Source organism: Ascaphus truei, chromosome 1 (genome assembly GCF_040206685.1).
Source record: "Ascaphus truei isolate aAscTru1 chromosome 1, aAscTru1.hap1, whole genome shotgun sequence".
NCBI classification, from domain to species: Eukaryota; Metazoa; Chordata; class Amphibia; order Anura; family Ascaphidae; genus Ascaphus; species Ascaphus truei.
The window spans coordinates 86,022,879-86,042,811 of record NC_134483.1 but is presented as its reverse complement, the minus strand read 5'-3'; the positions used below and the strand labels follow the sequence as shown (position 1 = coordinate 86,042,811).

General features: G+C 40.9%; 1 protein-coding gene across 7 annotated transcripts in view; it reads right to left on the bottom strand.

Annotated features, from left to right (window-relative positions):
• The window catches only part of AP3B1 (adaptor related protein complex 3 subunit beta 1), a 285,331-nt gene that overhangs the window by 65,048 nt on the left and 200,350 nt on the right, over positions 1-19,933 (bottom strand). For all 7 annotated transcript variants that reach the window (XR_012799929.1, XM_075591004.1, XM_075591033.1 and 4 more), the window contains one exon: positions 7,411-7,495. Coding sequence is in view for 6 of the 7 variants with exons in the window: in XM_075591004.1 (XP_075447119.1) it covers positions 7,411-7,495 (85 nt within the window). In the remaining variant the exon portion in view is untranslated. The remainder of the gene's footprint in view (positions 1-7,410; positions 7,496-19,933) is intronic.

The following is a 19,933-nucleotide window of genomic DNA, read 5'->3' as shown; positions in this document are numbered from 1 at the left end:
TCGTTATAAACATTTAGCCACGAAAGCGGTCCTGTCCCTACCCACATGCATATGCCACTTAATTAATCTTCTTAAAAGTAGATTAACCAGAAAATGTGTTAAGAGTCAATGTGAATGTCAACTCTACTTCACAACTTATCTAAACCATTGGTCTCTACGCAGCATATTTGTCACTGCTGTATCTTTTCATACTTTCATTTACTACATCAGCTACCTCATGCTTTATATTTTCACACAGTAAGATTTTTTTTTATTTAACAATTTACCTTTCAATTGTACATTTGTATGCAGGAAAATAGTGTTTGCTATGCAAAACACACAGCTGGTGATTGGCATCTAAAGCCAATTGATCTACCCATTACCCCTATCTTCCTACCCCCACAAGCGCTGCTATAAAGCTATTGATTTAAACACTGCCGATCGGTTTCCATTTTCTGATTTTGGGCAGGCCAATTAAGAAAGTGAGTAATTGTGATTACGCTGCTTCAGGATCAATTACATTTGATGCAAGACAAAGTGCTCCTTATGGAACAATGCAAAGGAAATAATTATGACCACGGCTGCTTTAATGTTTTACGTGTCTGGAAGAAAAACTTAAATAAATGACTATTTTTTTTTTTATTCACAAAATCTCAAATGGACAACTCAAGGAAAAAAAGTCAAACTTCTTTAAAAAAAAAAAAATACAATTCAATGTGAACAAAACATTAAGAAAAATAAGGCAAATTTGTTTTTGTTTTTATACCTACAGGATGGTTTAAAAAAAAAAAAAATACACATTACAGTATACACTTTTCTTCATACTGTTGTTTATGTTTATGCAAGATGTGAAATGCCAAATAAGTGTTGCATTGGCTTTTAGAAATACACAAGCGAGTAGTATCCTCTGCCTATTCAAAGTCAGGTCAATGTTGTAACATCTTGTGTTCTTTTATTTTTTTTTAATAAATCAGTTCTGTAGTATTAGATAATACTTACTGTATTTTTTTTTTTTAATTATTATTCTTATTGAACTCTTAATGCCATTTTTAATGAGTGTTAAAGCATCCTTTGATTTGTATAGCAGGTTTTAACCCACCTCCTAAGCAGTGCAACATCTTTGCTACACTTTCCTGTTTGCAATCGTTTGTTGCCAATGTTTCCAGCAGTTTCAGCTGTAAACTAACAATAGATAATGTTACCTTCGTAAAACAAGGATACATTGAAGCTGCAGAGTTACACTGACTGAAGGTGGCTATTATATTTGTCCTCTTTGGTAAGAATGTAGAATTATACATTGTCACATGCTGTACATATACAAATAAGAAAAAAAGACAAACAAAGGGGAATGTAGTATTGCTGCATTAAAGTCGGGCAAAACTTTTTTTAAAATGTACATGTAGACAAAAGGAGCTACAGTATGCAACATGATACCCAAGATACCATTTTTTAATCAAGAAGACATTTTGCATGTGTGACAAGGTATAAAAGATTGTGTTTTTTTTAGGATTAATTACTAATTCCAATAGTTCCTATTTATTAAGGGAGAACACCCACCTGTCCTCTCTCTTAACAGTATAAGGTTCTTATTTAATATGTTGTCAGCCTGCTTCCACGTACCCGAGAGAACTTTATTCTCACTGATTTAAAACAGAGCTGAACACTTCCCTACCTAAGCATTGGGAAAGGCTTCACAGCAAATTGAATAGGGACCTAAGAGAGAGGTATTTGCCAGAAAATTGCCAAAGGTCACTTTGATGGAAATTCTTTTTTCCCCACTCTATTCAGTACCTTGCTTGTCAACGTGTCAAATTTCTAAAATCAACAAATAAATACATGTTTTTATTAGGACTACAGTAATGTCATAACCCACCAATGTAACAACGCAATATCATTGTTAAAAAAAGTATTTCGTTATGTGTTCTTATTACAAATGTGTGTGTTGGTTTCTGCAACAATTTTGGTGCAAAAGTTCCACTTAAGTCTTATTTTGTAATGAAGGGAGTTATGTTGTCCTGACAGCTAATGTACATTATATAACGTTTTATTTCATATACAGAACCACACTTGCAAAAACATAACAGCTTTACTCATGCATACTCAGACTACTAGACCGTTTAACTTCCCTCTCCCTCACCTGTAGTAACACAGCTAAGCCTGCAAGTGGAACCCTGTGTAAGGACATTGTCATAAAAAGACCAGCACTAGTATAAACGAAATAATTTTATAAAACCACTGCTGGCCTACTGAAAATAGAGCGGAACAGTCGCACTGAGGCACTGTGACAGCTGGGCTGAAACAACCTGAAAGCAGTTTTTTGTTTGTTTATTTTGCAACTGAAATGCGCAGCGTATTAAAAGGGCTGCACAAAGAAAGAAGCAGAAAACTGCTATGAAAAGTAACAGATAAAAATGTATGTGAAAAAAGAAAGCTTAATGATCCACAAAAAGTCAGGACCAAAAGCCGTGCAGTGAAAGCAAAGTGCTTGGTGCAAAGGGCATGTAGGTCTTCATTTAGAACAACGCTGGTGACTAGGTTCACCAAGCAAACAAAGAGAATGGCGATATTGTAGGAAAAAATATATATATTTTGTTTGTGCCCTCTGTATCTCATCTTAGGACCCGAAATTACAGTTTAAAAGGTACACTGACTGCAGAGGTACAGTACAAATCCTCACCAAAAACAAGAGTAATTGCAAATATAAGTGATTCAAGTTTGACTATTACGCTACCCTTTATTGCCGACATGTGACAATTAACCTTAAAAGAAAAGAGAAAGCAATAGAAACGTGCATCATTTTCTTCTTTTGGCAACCTCCACTTCACATCCTTGTCGAGAAGCAGCTTTTGCTCATAGAACCATAAGAAAAATGAAATCATACTAGTTAACCATCGGGTAGCTTCACCACTTTATTTCCGCAAACCAGCATGATCTAATTGCTGCTACAGTGATGTGCTATTTTTCAGATTCCAATTATTAAAGCTTTGCAAGAGTCAAAAGAATGAGCATTAATTTCCAAAACATTTCTGATAGGTGCTTGAGTAATTCTGCAAAAATGGTAATGTGGGCACTCTAAGAAACAAGGAGATGTATACTCAGATGCTAGCACAGGTTGGACAGTAATCTGTGAGCCCATCCAAATATACAAAAGAAAAAAATAATAAAGAATATGCAGCACTTTCTCTACCCTAGGACGGCTTGTTTATAGTGCATGCTCGCGCGGCCGCGTGACGTCACCCGCGTGAAACATGCACTGCAGGCATCAGGAGGCTACAGGTAGGCATGGCAGAGGCGTGGCCATGACATCACGCGAGTGGTTCGCCCTCATTGGCTGAACCTCTCACGCAACAATTCCGTGACGCGGCTGTCGCCAGGAAAAATCAAATTCTGAAATCTGTTAGAAATTTGCGCACTTGGACGTGTCTGACGCACGCACTATGTGCACGCTCAATTTACAACATTGTTTTGGTCATTGCGCGCACACATGCGTCACCATTATAATCACGGCCTAACACTAATGTTGCGTTTCTATTTTCTGTAAACCTTACTCTGCAAAAATACATTTAAATTTAGATTGTTATTGAGAAGCAGTTTCTGCATTTTTCTTTTTGAGTGCCCAAAGAAAATGGCTGTTTTTTTTAAACATTTTTTTATTCCAGGTTTCATGGAAAGAACTTATCGACTTTGACAAACAGGAAATTACATTAGTAAACTTCAGGGATTGCCATATAAAGCACATGAACCAAACAGAGAAACATCACTAATTCCATTGTTAGGCTAGGTCCCCAGTACATGCTGCAGCATCCGCGATGACGTGCTGCAAAAACAAGAACCGCCCCTCAATGGGCCTGGGCCCACTAGATGCCTGGCCGCCGCGTTGGATGACAAGATTTTTCTGATGACAATAAAATTGTCTTCAGAACTGGCAAAGGAGCGCTGGCAACGCTCCCCAGCAGTTCAGCCAATGAGGGCAAACCCGCAGAGTGGTCATGGACACAACCCCCTCACCCCCCCAGGTCGATATCTCCTCCAGCTCAGCCACAGACCGGAGATCACAGCTGCATGCGCCGCCAGCCTTGCGTGCCCGCCGATACTGGGGCCGAAGCCTTAGGAATTAAGGCTGCGCAAGGTTGCATGACAATATTTAGACACAAATGCAGTTTTGAAGGTTGATACAAATCCTCTTATTGTGATTTTATCACATATTTCCAAAAGAGGCATTTAAAATTATAATGATTAATATTTTTTTTAATACGCGCTTTACAGTTACAGCATTCAGACAAGTTAAGATATTGGATAACTACATACACAATATACTGTACTGGAGAGATAAAAGAATTACACTTAAAAAGGATACATAATGAAAATTGAATTGTTGCTCCAATAAGCTTACAATCAACTTATTATGAAGGGATATCTATAAAAGTAAGATTAATTATACTGCATCTCAATTTATGGCAAAAATGTGGGTACATTAGTTGAAACTGTGTTGTAGCTATTGGTATTCCCATTCTATTGAAATATCTCCTTAAAACGTGGCCTTTCAAATAAGTCTCAAAGATGGGATGAAAACAGAATTCCAGAGGCAAGATGCAGTGACAGAGAGGCTATTAGAAGAAGCAATAGAAATGTCAAAGATAAAGGAGGCAACTGACTTTTGCAGCGGTTTAAAAGATTCTGGAATCTGACTAAATGATTCAATGGTGCTCAAAGCATCAAATGGACCGCAACTCTTCTATTTCAGATGGTATGAGAGCTTTAATAAATGCACACAAATCTCTCCAAAACCTAGTTTGCTCCAAAAAAGAATGAGGAGTGAAAATGCTTTTGAAGGGGATGAACACCCTTTAAGACGGATCTGTGTTTAGCTTGAGCTTTGTCATTGAGATAACATTGCCACAGATCATTAAAACTAATACACAACCAATGTTTGAAGTAAATCTATTAATAGCGTCGTTGGTCATAGTCTGCTGTTCAGTAATATTGATCTGCCTTGTTTGTCTAATAGGAAAATAATAAACAATTACTTTGCAATGGTGGAATAAGTAATCAGTTTTTATATGTATCTAATACAGCAAACCTCCCAAAACATAAAGGTGATGATCTGCATAAAATCAATGTGTTATGGTACAATGCATGTATTTATCATTGAAAGCATCCTTTGCTCAAAACAATGGAAGAATCAAATTGTCTTATCGATATCGTACTAAAAGTGTGTGTGTGTTTGTATATATATATATATATATACACAGCTGAACCACGTTATAATGCGATCCGTTACAACGCGAATCCGCTTATAACGCGATGCAAGTGTGGTTCCCAATTTTCGTATTTATGAATACTTTACAACATGATTATTGGTATCTTAAATACTTTATTGCACAATGCATACAATTGTACATTATTTCTAACGCGATCCACTTATAACGCAATGTGATTCTTTGGACCCCAAGCACAGCGTTATAAGGGGGTTAAGCTGTGTATATATATGTGTATATATATATATATATACACATATACATATATATATATATATATATATATATATATATATATATATATATATATATATATATATATATATATATATGTGTGTGTGTACAGCTGAACCCCGTTATAACGCAGTCCTCGGGGGGCCACCCAATCCGACCGCGGTATAACCGGGGTCACCCTAATTTAAAATCGATCGGATGGAGGAGGCAGGAGTGAGGTGTCGGCACCACGATCCCCTAGCAGCCCCATCACTTCACCCAGCAGCCCCACCACGATCCCCCAGCACCACCAGAGGTCGGGGGGGGGGTATGTGTTTTTTTTTTTTTTAAACATTCGGGGTCCACGCTCACACTGCGTTATAAGCGGATCCACGTTATAGCAGATCGCGCTATAACGGGGTTGATATATATATATATATATATATATAAAATACATTTTAAGATATGGTGGGGGAAAACGGCGACAAAAAACCTCCACCATATAACCAATAAAGAATATCACTTGTGAGCACATTCACATGTCTTAGACAGGTCTGCAACCCTGCCTTTCAACCATTATCACCAAGCATACAGTGCTCCCACTGCAGCAAGGGATTCTGGGAAATGACATGCAAATGAGCACACAATGTGTCACCTTTTGCCTGGAACATTCATTCACATGGAGTCCATTAAGCTGATGCATCGCCGTTCACACAGCTTTTAAGCACAGCATGGGACTAGCAAAGCAAGTACAAACCACTCACATACATGTTTCAACCTTGATGGGTATCATCAGTGTGAGGTTGGTTTATATTTGCTTTGAAATATTTCTAGGCTGGGTAGGTTTACCATATACATGTTAAGTTATGGTGGGTGAAAAAGGCAACAAAAAACCTCCACCTTTGGCATATAGCCAATAAAGAATATCACTGTTGAGCACATTCACATGTCTAAGGCCTTGGCCATGTTTATCGCTTGCTGGCGGAAGCGTGCTGACGCGCGCTCCCGCTCAGCACTGAGCCCCTACAGCCGCAATTAGAGCGGCTTTAATAGGGGCTCACCGGCGCTTCCGCGCGCTTGCGGAAGCCCAGGTCTTAGGGGAATTTAAAATTCCCCCGCATGCCGGCGCGACAGGCCGGTCACGTGAGCGGTTTGTCCAATGAGGGAGAACCAGCTCCGTGACGTCACTGGCCCGCCCCCGGCCAGTGACGTGCCCGCCCCCAGCCCGCTCCCTTACGGCGACCAGGACAAGCAACCGCAAGGCCAGGGAAAGCACGCGCTTTCCCTGAGCCTCAGCGCGCATCAGCACGCCAGCGGTAAGCATGTCCAAGGCCTTAGACAGGTCGGCAACCCTGCCTTTCAACCATTATCACCAAGCATACAGTGCTCCCACTGCAGCAAGGGATTCTGGGAAATATATATATATATATTTATATTATGCACTATATATAGTGACTAACTGTATCTGTGACTAACGAAATGCTTTTATTTGTGAGATACACACACACACACACACACACACACACACGTAATTTCACCGAATGCCTAGCTGCATTGGAAGGATTGTCTGCTATAAGAATGTCGAAAATCTTCCAGACCTGTGTGTCTGAGGCAAGTGAATGTGCTCACGTGAGGGTGTGGAAAGTGTCAACTAACAATATCTATGAAGAACTCTAGTGCCACTTAATTGTTATATATATAATTGTTATATAATTATTATCCATACTAGAAAAGTTTCTGGAAAGATGACTGCGTATTGAGGAAGAATTCCTGTCTGATTGCATTGTGCATTGGTGAACTGTATTGGGAGGAGGGGGGGGGGGGGGGTGGGGTTGGGAGGAGAGAGAAAGTGTACAATTTAATATAACAGACCTCAGTAAATAAAATTATTTGTTTTTCTTTACCTTATTATCAGAAACAGAAGTGCACATACATTACTATTTATAGCAATGCAACTTACCACAACTGGAAACTGGCAGTCTGAGTGGAATCACAAAAGTCAATACCCATTGCGACAGTAATGGATCCCTCTGGCTCCAGAGAATCTGCAAAATAAAATGTTTTCCCCAAATAAATTTACAAAGGTAAAAGCAAATCAAATAACAAACACCAACCAGCATGCACATACGATAAAAATGGCCTACCTATCACATTACTTGCTGGGGAGGCCTGCAACACATGAGATTTGCTTTATCGATATAAATGGCAGACAGAAAAACGAATGCAAATAAAAAATACAAGCTTTCCCTCAGAAAGAAACTGGTGAGTTACAGAGGTTTCAACTAGTTGGTTATAGTTTACAAGGTATTTTACATTTACGCTTTTCAACTAATGTTATTTTTAAATAGATTTAATTTACATCAAAGCAATGTAACCAAATCTAAAAATAATAATAATACGCAAATACGAATCACCCACACAAAACAAACATTACCTAAAACTAGGCAAAGGAAGGAATCTAAGCATCGAACTATTGCAATTCACATTTCCACTACTCATAAAGCCTACAGTACTATGAGGATTGGAGATGTGCAAAGGTTTGTACGAGGGTGTGAACCGTGCAAAATTGTCCCTTTATAAGTCGGAAAAATGCTGCAACCGAGTCAGAGTTCGCAATCGATTCGCCAAACATTAAAGGAGCAATTAATGCGCTGCTTTTGTTATTTCTTTTAACATAAATTTGAAGCAGGGGATCTCCGAAGCCGAATCCCATTCATTTCAGCTGCGGGGACCACCTACTTCCCTGCAGGTTTACAGCCTCACTGGATGATGTCACAGCTTTCTGTTGGCCCACATGACGTGGGAGCATTGAACGCCCTTGCATGATCCCTGCTAGCTGTAGCGGCTACCGGAACCACCTATGGAGGCAAGATATGTACCAAATCTAAAACCTATTATAAGGGAAGATGTTTACGCGCGACCATGGCAACGCGGGGTCATGTGATGTCACGGTTGACCTGGTAACGTGGCGTCAAATAACGTGACCCCACGGCGTCAAATGACGCTGCGCGATGTAAGGAGGGGGTCGGCCAACGGAGAAGGTAAGGCAGGGGGACACCCCAAAGAAAGTTTGCGTAACCCTGCTATAAACCACCAAATATCTGTGAGAAAGAGGAAGCCAAAATATTTTTGCAAATGGAGAAGGCATACAAATTAGGTCATGTTGGCATAATGGGTGATTTGAATTATCCAGACAGACAGGGGCAATGAGATTAGTATTACAACAAAAGGAAAGTTTTTTGGGGGTGCTTAAAGACAATTACATGACCCAAATTATTGAGGAACCAACCACGAAAGGGTGATAATGACATGGTCTCATTTGAAATAAATTATCAAAAAACAGATTACTTGGGTTCAAAGACTTTAAACTTTAGAAATGCAGATTTTAATAAACTGAGGACTAATCTACAAGGAATACATTGGGATGATGTTTTTTTGCAGTGAAACATCTGCAAGCTAAATGGGCAGTCTTTAAAACATTTTTAGAAAAGCACACAGTGTATACACTTGGGTAATACGTTTAAAAGAAATAAGTCTAAACCAATGCGGCTAAATAAACAGGTAGGGGAGGAAATGGAAAAGAAGATGCAGGCATTTAGATTCTTAAAGTCAGAAGCATCATATCAGAATGATAAGGAATGTAACAAAAGTTGCAAAAGAGCAATCAAATATGCAAAAATGGATAATGAAGGATTGCAATAGTAAGTTCAAACCTAAAAAGTTCTTTAAGTACCTTAATAACAAAAAATATATTAACGAACAATTGGTTAACCGAGGAGAAGTTCATAGGCAGCTTGATCAAATTACAGTAAATAATGCACCTGGTCCTGATGGCATACAACCAAGAGTTCTTAAGGAGTTAAGTTCAATAAAAGCCAAAATATTACATTTAATATTCAAAGACTCCATTTCCACAGACTCAGTAGCACAAGATTGGTGTAAAGCAGACGTGGTGCCTATATTTAAAAAGGGAGCTAGATCACAACCATGGAATTACAGATCTGAAAGTCAGACATCAACAGTGGGAAGCTACTTGAAGGTTTAGTGTGGGATAATATTCAGGAATGCCTAATGGAAAATAAAATTATTAGTAATTGTGAGCATGGATTTAGGAAGGATAGGTCGTGCCAAACAAACCTTATTAGTATCTTTGAAGGGGGTAAGTAGGAATTTAGACCAAGGTAATGTAGTTGATGTGGTCTACTTAGTTTTCGCAAAGGCTTTTGATACGGTTTGACACAAGGTTAGTGTACAAATTAAAGCAAATTGGACTTGGTAGAAATAGTTGCACATGGATTGAAAATTGGTTGAAGGATAGACAATAGAGTTGTCATAAATGGAACTTTTTCAGGTTGGGCTTAAGTTGTGAGTGGAGACCCTCCGGGATCGGTACTGGGTATAAGGGTTATAGTCCAGGCTTTGGTTGGAACCCACCCTTACCAAGCTGCTGTGGATATTTTGATTACTGGTAGCTTGCTATATTGGCTGCACCTGTTCAAGGGCTTAAATAGCAGCCAGTGACTCCAGCCCCTGCCTCAGCATTGTATATGTTTCCCTTTGTACCTGGCAACCCTGGTCTCTAGTTGTTTAGCCTTCTAGTTCCTGAGCCTTCTGTGTGGCTTGCCTATCCCTGTAGCTTCCCTGTTCCCGAGGTCAGCCTGTTGCTGTAGCTTGCCTATCCCTGTGGCATCCCTGTTCATTTGGAATTTTTTTTGCTAACCCCGGAATGTGACGCCCGACCTCGCTGTCTTCCGCCTGCCAGTACCTTTTGCATGTCGCCTGGATTCTGCAACACTGCCGCCTGCCCCAACTCTTTGCCTGATTGCTGACCACGGATACTCTAACAGAACTCTGTCCCTGGGCTCTCGTCAGTTAATTGGCATCCCTACCTCAGCCCGGCGGGTCCCCTTCCAGATTAGAGACTAGCATCGTCACACTGGGACCCCTGCTTTTTAACTCGTTTATTAATGACCTTGAGTTTGGCATAGAGAGTAAAGTCTCCATCTTTGCTGATGGTACTAAACTGTGTAAGGTAGTAGAATCAGAGCAGGGTGTAATTTCTCTCCAGAAGGACGTGGATAGACTGGAAACTTTGGCAGGTAAATGGCAGATGATGTTAAATACAGATAAATGTAAGGTTATGCATTTGGGAAACAAGAATAAACAGGCGACTTACAAATTAAATGGGGATACATTAGGGGATTTAGGAGTGCTTGTAGACAGCAGGCTTAGCAATAGTGCCCAAAGTCATGCAGTAGCTGCAAAGACAAACAAGTTCTTATCTTGCATTAAACGGGAAGTAGCGTGGAGAGCGACGCTCAATATAAGTGTGTACACTGTTGAAGGATCATCATAATATTGAAGAAGTAATTGGAGATGGGAACACTGACTTATCCATAAGGTCCATATTATGCATTGAAGGGGGGGCAAAATAAAGACCTAGCGGTCAGTCTGCCAGACTACCGCAGATGTGGTCAAAATGCACACCCCTCTCAAAATATAAACTTCCCCAATACAGGGTCAGAGGTAGTAGTATAAGGGCTATTGCCCATTACCTGCCCTTGGGGGTATCTTGAAGTCCAGAAATCCAATGATGAGTAGTAGTTCCACTGCGTGCAATCCTGATGTGTAGAAACAATGATTGAAGAATAGAGCAAAGGAGCACTGCTGCCAAAAGTAATCCTGAAGAAACAAATATCACGGGCAAACTCCAAAGGTAAAACTGAAGGTGTTTAATGAACATACCTTCTTCTTTATGTAGCCACCATTTCGCGCCATCTCATGTGCCAAGGTGAGGGGTTGGACATGATGGGATGTCACAGTGATGCGACGCGTAACTGGTGCGCATGCGCGGTGCGGCCCTGCGGGACTTTTGATGCGAAATGGTGGCTACATAAAGAAGAAGGTATGTTTTTACATAACACCTTGATAAAGTCCCACGGGATGAAACGCGTTGGTGCATTGGCAATGTTAATTTCCTTGTGAGCTTATTCATTAAACACCTTCAGTTTTACCTTTGGAGTTTGCCCGTGATATTTGTTTCTTCAGGATTACTTTTGGCAGCAGTGCTCCTTTGCTCTACTCTTCAATCACTGCATTAAACGGGCAATGGATTGAAGGGAAGTAAACATAATTATGCTCCTTTAAAAGCATGAGTAAGACCACACCTTGAATATGGAGTACAATGTTGGGCACCACTCATTAGAAAATGAAATATGGGGATGCGCACGCAGCGTCGGGCCTGGTGGGAATTCCCCAAGATAGCTCCTTGGACTCAATTCAGATAGCGTTTAAAATTACCCTCCAAAGACGAAATTTCCTCCTAAAAAGCTCTCCCTCCGTCAGCGAAACAAGCAGTGATAACGCCTAAGGAGCACAAAAAAAAAATCTCACTCTCCAGAGGTGTCCCATTTTTTCGTGAGAAGCAGTCTGCATGTTGCTGATCTTAAAGAAGGTGACAGGTCGTGCACACAAAAGCACAGGCTCAACAACAGGAAAGTAACTCTACTTACTCAAATAAGGAGCAGGAAAAAGAATAAAACACACAAGGTATTTAGACTTAACGACGAAATCAGGATCCTGAAAGATAATATTGTGCTCTGGAAAACCGGGAAAGAAGGCAAAACCTCAGGTTAAGGAACATCCCAGAAGGAATTTATTTAGAAGAATTGCAGCCATATTTAACAAAACTACTTACACATATAGCTCTGTCCCTTCAAACAAGCGATCTTCATATGGATGCAGCACGCCATGCTTTTGGTCCAAGATTAGCAGACCCTCAGAAAAGCAGGGCCGCAATAGTAAAATTACACTATTAAACCACAAAGGAGAAAATAAGGTGTTGTAGGAATCAAGAATATCTGGACTTCGAGAACACCAAGATTCAGATATTTCAAGATCCTTCGAGATCCACCATTTCGAGAAGAGGTCTCCATGCAATTTCAACAGTCCTCAGAGATAACGATATTCGTTATAGATGGGCTTCTCCATTTTGTCTAGTTGCAAACCAAGACGGGAGGCAATTTTTGAGATTCCTGGAGTAGGCGGAAACCTTTCTAGGGGCCCTGGGCCTGCACTCACAGTCTGGACAAAAACTGCAGAGATCCCCGAGACAACATCAACCGATTCACAGCGAGGAGAAAAAGGTGACAGTTCCGCGAATCCAGAGACCACCCTCCAGACCAGAGGGAGCAAAAAGATCTGCTTTCACAGTTTAAGACCGGTCGGCTAGAGGAAGAGGTTGACGGACCACAGTTTGTCGTCTGTGGTGGACTTTCTTTCTCGGTGGCCCTATTGATAGACTTGCCAGCTCTCTAAGGCCCTTCGCAGCCTGAGAGGGGAGCCAGAGAATAATGAGAAGGACTGCTCTCCAAGAGACTCAAAGTTATTTTTGTTAAATGTCTGTTGGTACTTTAATTAGTTTTTACTCCCACAGGTTATTGGGAAAGATCTATAATATATATATATATATATATATATATATATATACCATAATACTGAGTTAAGTTATGGTGAGTAAAAAAAGTGACAAAAACCCTCCACAGGAAAGCAAATATGCAAATACAACTGTATGCTCATCTGCATGTCTTAGGCAGGTCTGCAACCCCGCCTTTCCCCATCATCACCCAGCATACAGCACTTCCACTGCAGCAAGGGATTCTGAGAAATGACAGCCTATAGGGCACCATGTTAAAAATGGTTTTTGAGGCAAAAAGTGACACAGTGTGCTCATTTGCACGTCATTTCCCAGAATCCCTTGCTGCAGTGGAAGTGCTGTATGCTGGGTGATGATGGGGAAAGGCGGGGTTGCAGACCTGCCTAAGACATGCAGATGAGCATACAGTTGTATTTGCATATTTGCATATATATATATATATATATATATATATATATATATATATATATATACATTCTATTAGTTTAGAAGCGAGTCTCAAATATCTTGAAGAAGATCCATATTCTTTAGGTTACATTTTCAGTGATAAAGGTTTTAAGAATGTTTTAAGAAAGTAGAGAACGGCCTGAAAAACGGAAGAGGGATGAATCTAGTTAGGGGTGGGTTGATTAGAGTTATGGAGGAATACGTATAAGAGAGTCCAAACAAGCGAAGAGTGAGATGCCCCTTGGACCCCGAGACTCGTGTCCCCACATTTGGCCCTTTCGCCTTCCTCCCTGGTCCAGCTAAGGACCAGCCATTAAAAGGTGCCCAGGTGGACAATGTGTCCATCTTTTCCCTAATCTTTTTTTGTGTGTTGTACCCCTAACCTTTTCCAGTATCTGTTTCCCCAGTACCACCATTGATTCGAAGGGAGGAGATTTCAGAACCGTCGAGTCTTGTCCCCATTTTTGATAACCCAGAGTTCGGTCCAGGATGTTATACAGGTAGTTTTGATTCATGGAATGCCAAGAATAAAGGATATAAGGGATTTATTGTCTAAAGGTAAACTTATGAAATTCTGGGAATTTTGCCAAAAATATTCTCTCAGGTTCGGAGGTGTTCAGATTTCTACAAGTCTCACTATATTAAGCAGATTTCCCCAAATGGAAGTTTCGCCTGACTATCCCACTCATTGGTTGCACTTCATCCAAGGATTTAATACTCACTGAGTGTTAGTTACAAGACATAATATTTTCCCATAAATGCCTAAAACCAAGACAAATATTAGTATACGTCAATTTATTTTCATCAGTACACACTACGCAATGTGCTCTTTTTGTCTCTGTTCCATTGTATAATCCAGATATCTGATAAGAAAATGACCTTGACAGATAAACAGATGTATGTATATCTTTATTTATATGGTGCCCTTAATGTACATAGAGCTTCACAGCAGTAGTACACTTGACAATCATAAATAACAAATACAAATAAGACAATGGGAAGAAGTGCTTCAGACATAAGTGACATTTAGGAAACTGAGTTCCTGCTCCGAAGAGCATACAATCGAATTGTTAAGTAGGAAGAATGTACAGAGACAGTAGGAAGCTGTTCTGGTAAGTGTATCTGCAAGGGGACAAAGTTTTATGTATGAGGAGCTACTCATATGCTTCGTTAAGGAGGTGGGTTTTAAGATGGGTCTTAAAGGTGGATAGAGGGTGCTAGTTGGGTATTGAGGGGGAAAGGCATTCCAGAGGTGTGGGGCACTGAGTGGGAAAGGTTTAAGGCGCGAGATGGCTTTAGACACAAAAGTGGTAGAGAGAAGACATCCTTGAGCAGAACGCAAGAGTCGGAATGGTGAATAGCGACAACTTAGGGCTGAGATGTAAGGAGAGGCAGAAGAGTGTAAAGCTTTAAAAGTGAGGAGGAGAATTGAGTGTGTGATACAGAATTTGATAGGAAGCCAGCAGAGGGATTTCAGAAGGGGAGACACCGAGTGAGTTTTAGGAAAGAGTAGAGCAATTCTGGAAGCAGCGTTTAGGATATATTGTAGGGGAGACAGGCGAGAGGTAGGAAGGTCAGATAGCTGCAGGTTACAGTAGTCGAGCCAAGAAGGCTTTGGTTCACACACTTGGTAAATATGGCAGTAGATACACCCTGGCACATACCAGATCGCAAAGGACTCATGCGACAGGGGCCAATATGTCATCCGAACGCCAAACAATGGGCCTTGACGGCATGGCGATTGAGCGGGAAACACTGAGAGTGAAAGGTTGTTCAGACAAAACAATCCAGACCCTTTTACACGCAAGAAAAGGATCCACATCAAAAGTATACCATAGAATCTGACTTTGCTTTCGCGATTGGTGCACAAAAGAAAAACAAAATTTCCTTTCACCTAGAATTGTGTCAATAGTAGAGTTCCTACAAAAGGGATTTGAGAAAGGTCTCAGACTCAGCTCATTGAAAGTACAGGTATCTGCACTATCAGCCTTATTGGAAAGAAATCTGGCAATGGAAAGATTAATCATCAGGTTCTTGCAGGCAGTTAAAAGACTAAGACCTCAAATCAAAAACAGAGTAGCAACATGGGACTTGTCTCTAGTATTGGATGTATTAACGGCATCTCCGTTTGAACCTATACAGGAGATAGGTTTAAGATGGTTATCATGGAAGATGGTGTTTTTGATCGCAATCACCTCAGCAAGGAGAGTGGGAGAACTACAGGCACTATCAGCCAAGGAACCATTCCTAGTCATACATCAAGACAAGGCAGTGCTACTAATATTACTTCTACTTGGTCTTTCCCGATTGCTTTCGGAATTAGGGGAATTGGAGGGAACAGGTATGCCAACTTGAAGTCCCATTTGAGGCTGGGAGCATCTGTGCTTTTTGCGCTTGGATGAAACTGCTTTGCACAGTAGTTCTTTACCTTGCGGTTCTGATGTGTCGCCATGAGATCTATGTCTGGCTGACCCCATCGCTCTACCAGCTCTTGAAACACCTGTGGGTCTAATGCACATTATCCTGGGTGTATAATGTTGCGACTTAGAAAGTCTGCTGTGACATTTTCCAGTCCTGGGATATGTATGGCTGTAATTTCTGATAACTGGCGCTCTGCCCAGTAGAGGATTTTTGCTGTGAGATTCATCAGCTTTCTGCTCCTGGCTCCTCCTTGTTTGGCTATATACTTGACAACTGACCTGTTGTGTCTGATACCATCTTTATATTGCCACCATTTATTTGGTCTTGGAAAGCTTCCAGGGCCCTTTGTACTGCTTTTAGTTCCAGCAGATTTGATGGAAGATGCTTTTCCTGGTTTGTCCAGGTTCCTTGCACCAATGTCTCTCCCATTTGGGCACCCCAACCTGCGTTGCTCGCATCTGTTGTGATTCTTTCCCACTGTACTGGGTGTAGTGTTCGTCCTTTCCCCAGATTTCGAGTATCTTCCCACCACTTTAATTCCTCTTTTGTGTGTGGGTGTAACAAGATCCTTTGTCTTGTATCTTTGTGATTCCCGTTCCATTGTTGTAAAAAGTTGTTTTGCATCTGTCTCATATGCAGCGCTGCCCATTTTGTGACGTTTAGTGTTGAAGCGAATTTTCCTAGAAGCTTCATGCATTCTTCTGATGAATTTCTGGCTGCTCTCCTGAGTTTCTTCGTTTGCATAGCTATGTCTTGCCTCTGTGTCTGGTAACCTCACTTCTCCTTTTGCCGTATCGAATTCAACCCCCAAAAACCTTAATAGTTGAGTGGGTATAAGATGACTCTTGTCTCTATTTATTAACCAACCGTGTTGTTCCAGGAAGGTTATGACCGTCTCCTGGTCTTGTTGTAGTTTCTCCCGACTTTTTGATTTTACCAGGATGTCGTCCAGGTATGGGTATATTTCTATCCCTCTTTTTCTCATTTCTGCCATTAGTGGGGCTAGAATTTTTGTAAATGTCCTTGAAGAAGTCGCCAGACCAAATGGCAGTGCTGTGTACTGATAATGATGTTGGTTCACTGCGAACCTTAGAAATCTTTGGTGTCCCATTGCTATGGGCACCTGTAGATAAGCGTCTTTTAAGTCTATCGCCACCATCCAGTCTCCTGGTTGTACCTCCTGAATAATCAGGTTCAGCGATACCATCTTGAATTTTCTTATTTTCAAGAATGAATTTACCTTTCTTAGGTCTAGGATTGCTCTGTAATCTCCTGAAGGTTTTTGTACTAGAAATATTCTGGAATAAATTCCACTTCCTCTGTCTTCCTGAGGTACCTTCATTATTACCTCCGCTTGTAATAACTTCTTCAAAACCGAATTCATTTGCCTTCTTTTTTCTTTGGACTGTACCCATGTTGTTAGGCCCATATTTCTTCTTGGCATTTCTTTGAATTCTATGCTGTACCCCTGACGAATGGTTTCTTATACCCAATTGTCCTGTATTGTTTGGGCCCACGTTGCAGAAAACTGCGTCAGTCGCCCTCCTACTGGCAACTGCTGGGCCTTTTGACCTTCATGTGAATTTGTTCTTGGCAAATGATCCTCTTCCTCTGGCGCCTCGAAAAAGCCGGTTCTGGCCGCCCCTCCATGTTCTTTGTCTTGAAAACGACCTGCCAGGTCTATATGTTTTTGCAAACAGCAGCAAATGGTGCACAGCCAGGGAGCCAGGTGGAATAAAAGTGAAAGTCCTTTATTTCAGTACATGACTGGTAACTGGTGACTCCTTGATACGTGGCGTTGACGTCGGTGCATCGCGGGCGATTGGCCCAGCGACGTCACTGCCCCGCCTCCCTTAGTCTCCTCCCACCTCCGATCGCGCCCGCTGGCTCGCCTGCATGGGCATGAAATCGCACAGATTTCAGCAGGCGAGCCTCAGCGTCAGCGCGCCTCAGCCCTGCTACCCCCTCTATGGCCCCAGCCTTATAATAGGAGCAAGAGGTTTTAGGAGATGGGAGGGAATGGGGTCAAAAGGGCAGGTTGTTGAGGGAGAAGAGGAGATCATCAATGATACATCCTCCTCTGTGAAAGCGGGAAAAAAAAGAGTTGAGGAAGGCAGAAGGAGAGTTAGGAAGAGGTGTAGGATGGAAGGAGGATACAGAGGGGATGTCCTGACACATGAATTCCACCTTTTCCTTGAAATAGTCAGCAAAGTCCTGAGGTGAGATGGAGGAAGAAAAACAGACAGCAGAGGGTTGTCTGAGTAGGGAGTCAAAGACAGAGAAGAGTTGGAGTGGGTCAGACTTGTGCGTGTTGATTAGTGAAGAAAAGTATATTTGTTTAGCCTGAGAGAGGGCACAGTTGAAACAGGATAGCATACATTTGTAGTGAAGGAAGTCTAAGTATGAGAGATCACATATTATGCACTATACAAGCACAAAACCCAAGAGAAGAAAATTGTGAGTTTAAAATGTATAGAAGCAAGGATAATAATATGTACAAGACCATATTACACCATTCGCAGTTTTCTTCTCTTTTCCACATACTCCCTGGACTGAAATATTGTGCCCAAGAGAACCAACGGCAAGCATTAACCTAGTTTTGAAGCCTTCTCCATTTGCAAACGTATTTTGGCTTCCTCAATCTCACAGATATTTGGTGGCTTATAGCATATGTCAAAAAAAAAAAAAAAAAGCCCAAAGCTACATCCAATAGGACAAAAATACACAGTGATATATATATATATATATATCTTGAAAGAGTCATTTAGTTAAACCCTTTGGCCAAAGCGTTATAAGCCTGCTAGCCACATCAAGGCATGACCATTAGCAGTTCCTAACACTATTTGATTAAAATTCTTATTTACCTCTATAATCAGAGGAAGAATAATCGCAATAGATCTGTCACAACCAGCTGCATGAAAGACCTGCTCACTTGGAAAGTGGGGAGGGGTGAGTTTAAGCCTTGGAAGGGAGGGGCCACTAACCTCCAAAATAGCTGGACAAAGTTAATAAAAACACAGATACCCAGCAAGCTCTAAGAAACCCCCCAAATTACCACATAATATATATGTTTATAAGTGTCAATTGCTGTCAAATTAGCAGTGGAGGTAAAAGTATAAAATAAAAATGCAGGTATATGCTATAAGCCCACAGATACCCAACAAGCTCTAAGAAACCCCCCAAATTATCACATAATATATATAAGCATTGGGCTTCCTTTGTTGTTGTACACATTTAGCCACGCCCACTAGCACTCCAATTGACACATATTATGTTGTATTTTTGGGGGTTTCTTAGAGCTTGCTGGTTATCTGTGGGCTTATAGCATATACCTGCATTTTTATTTTATACTTTTACCTCCACTGCTAATTTCTATCCACAAGGTCTCTACATTTTCATGACTCCCTTCATAAACAATGTCCCTTATAATAAGGTTTAGATCCAGTTTAACATATAAACATACGATGCCTCATCTTCTATTTGCTCGATCCTTCTGAAATAAGGAATAACCAACTAAATTAACTTCCCAGACATGAGTTACATCCCACCATGTTTCAGTAATACCATATCATACTGCTCCCTTAGTTATTAATTCAAGACCCCCCCCCCCCCTCCCATTTTATTGGTTAGGCTTCTCTCATTAGCAAGCATGCATTTAAGTTTTTTTCCAGTCTATGCTATTGTTATTTTACTTGCTCCTGCCTTTCTACTCAAATTGGGTTTAGTCTTCTGAAGTTTTCTAGTATTATTTGTATTTAACATGGGTGTCTCCACGCTTGCAAAACTCTCACTTCTACCCATTCTGCCTCTATGACTCCTAGTTATTTCCTCATTCCTATCTACTCTGTCTAGTTCATTATCCGTTTATTCTCCCTTCCTCCTCCATCCTAGTTTAAAATCCCCTTTAACCTTTTAACATCCTCCCCCTAGCATAGAAGATCCCTCTTCATTGAGGTGCAATCCATCCCGTACTATAAAGATAGCACCTCCCAGAAAAGGAATTCAAGTGCTCTAAAAATCCAAAACCCTCCATCCAACACCACTTTCTTAGCCATGCATTAACCTCCCTAAGTTCCAACTGTCTGCCTGGGGTAGCGCATAGCACTGGTAGTATATCAGAAATTATTATTTTGGAGGTCCTTGCCTTAAAGCTGCAGTTCAGTCTTTTTTTTTTTTTTTT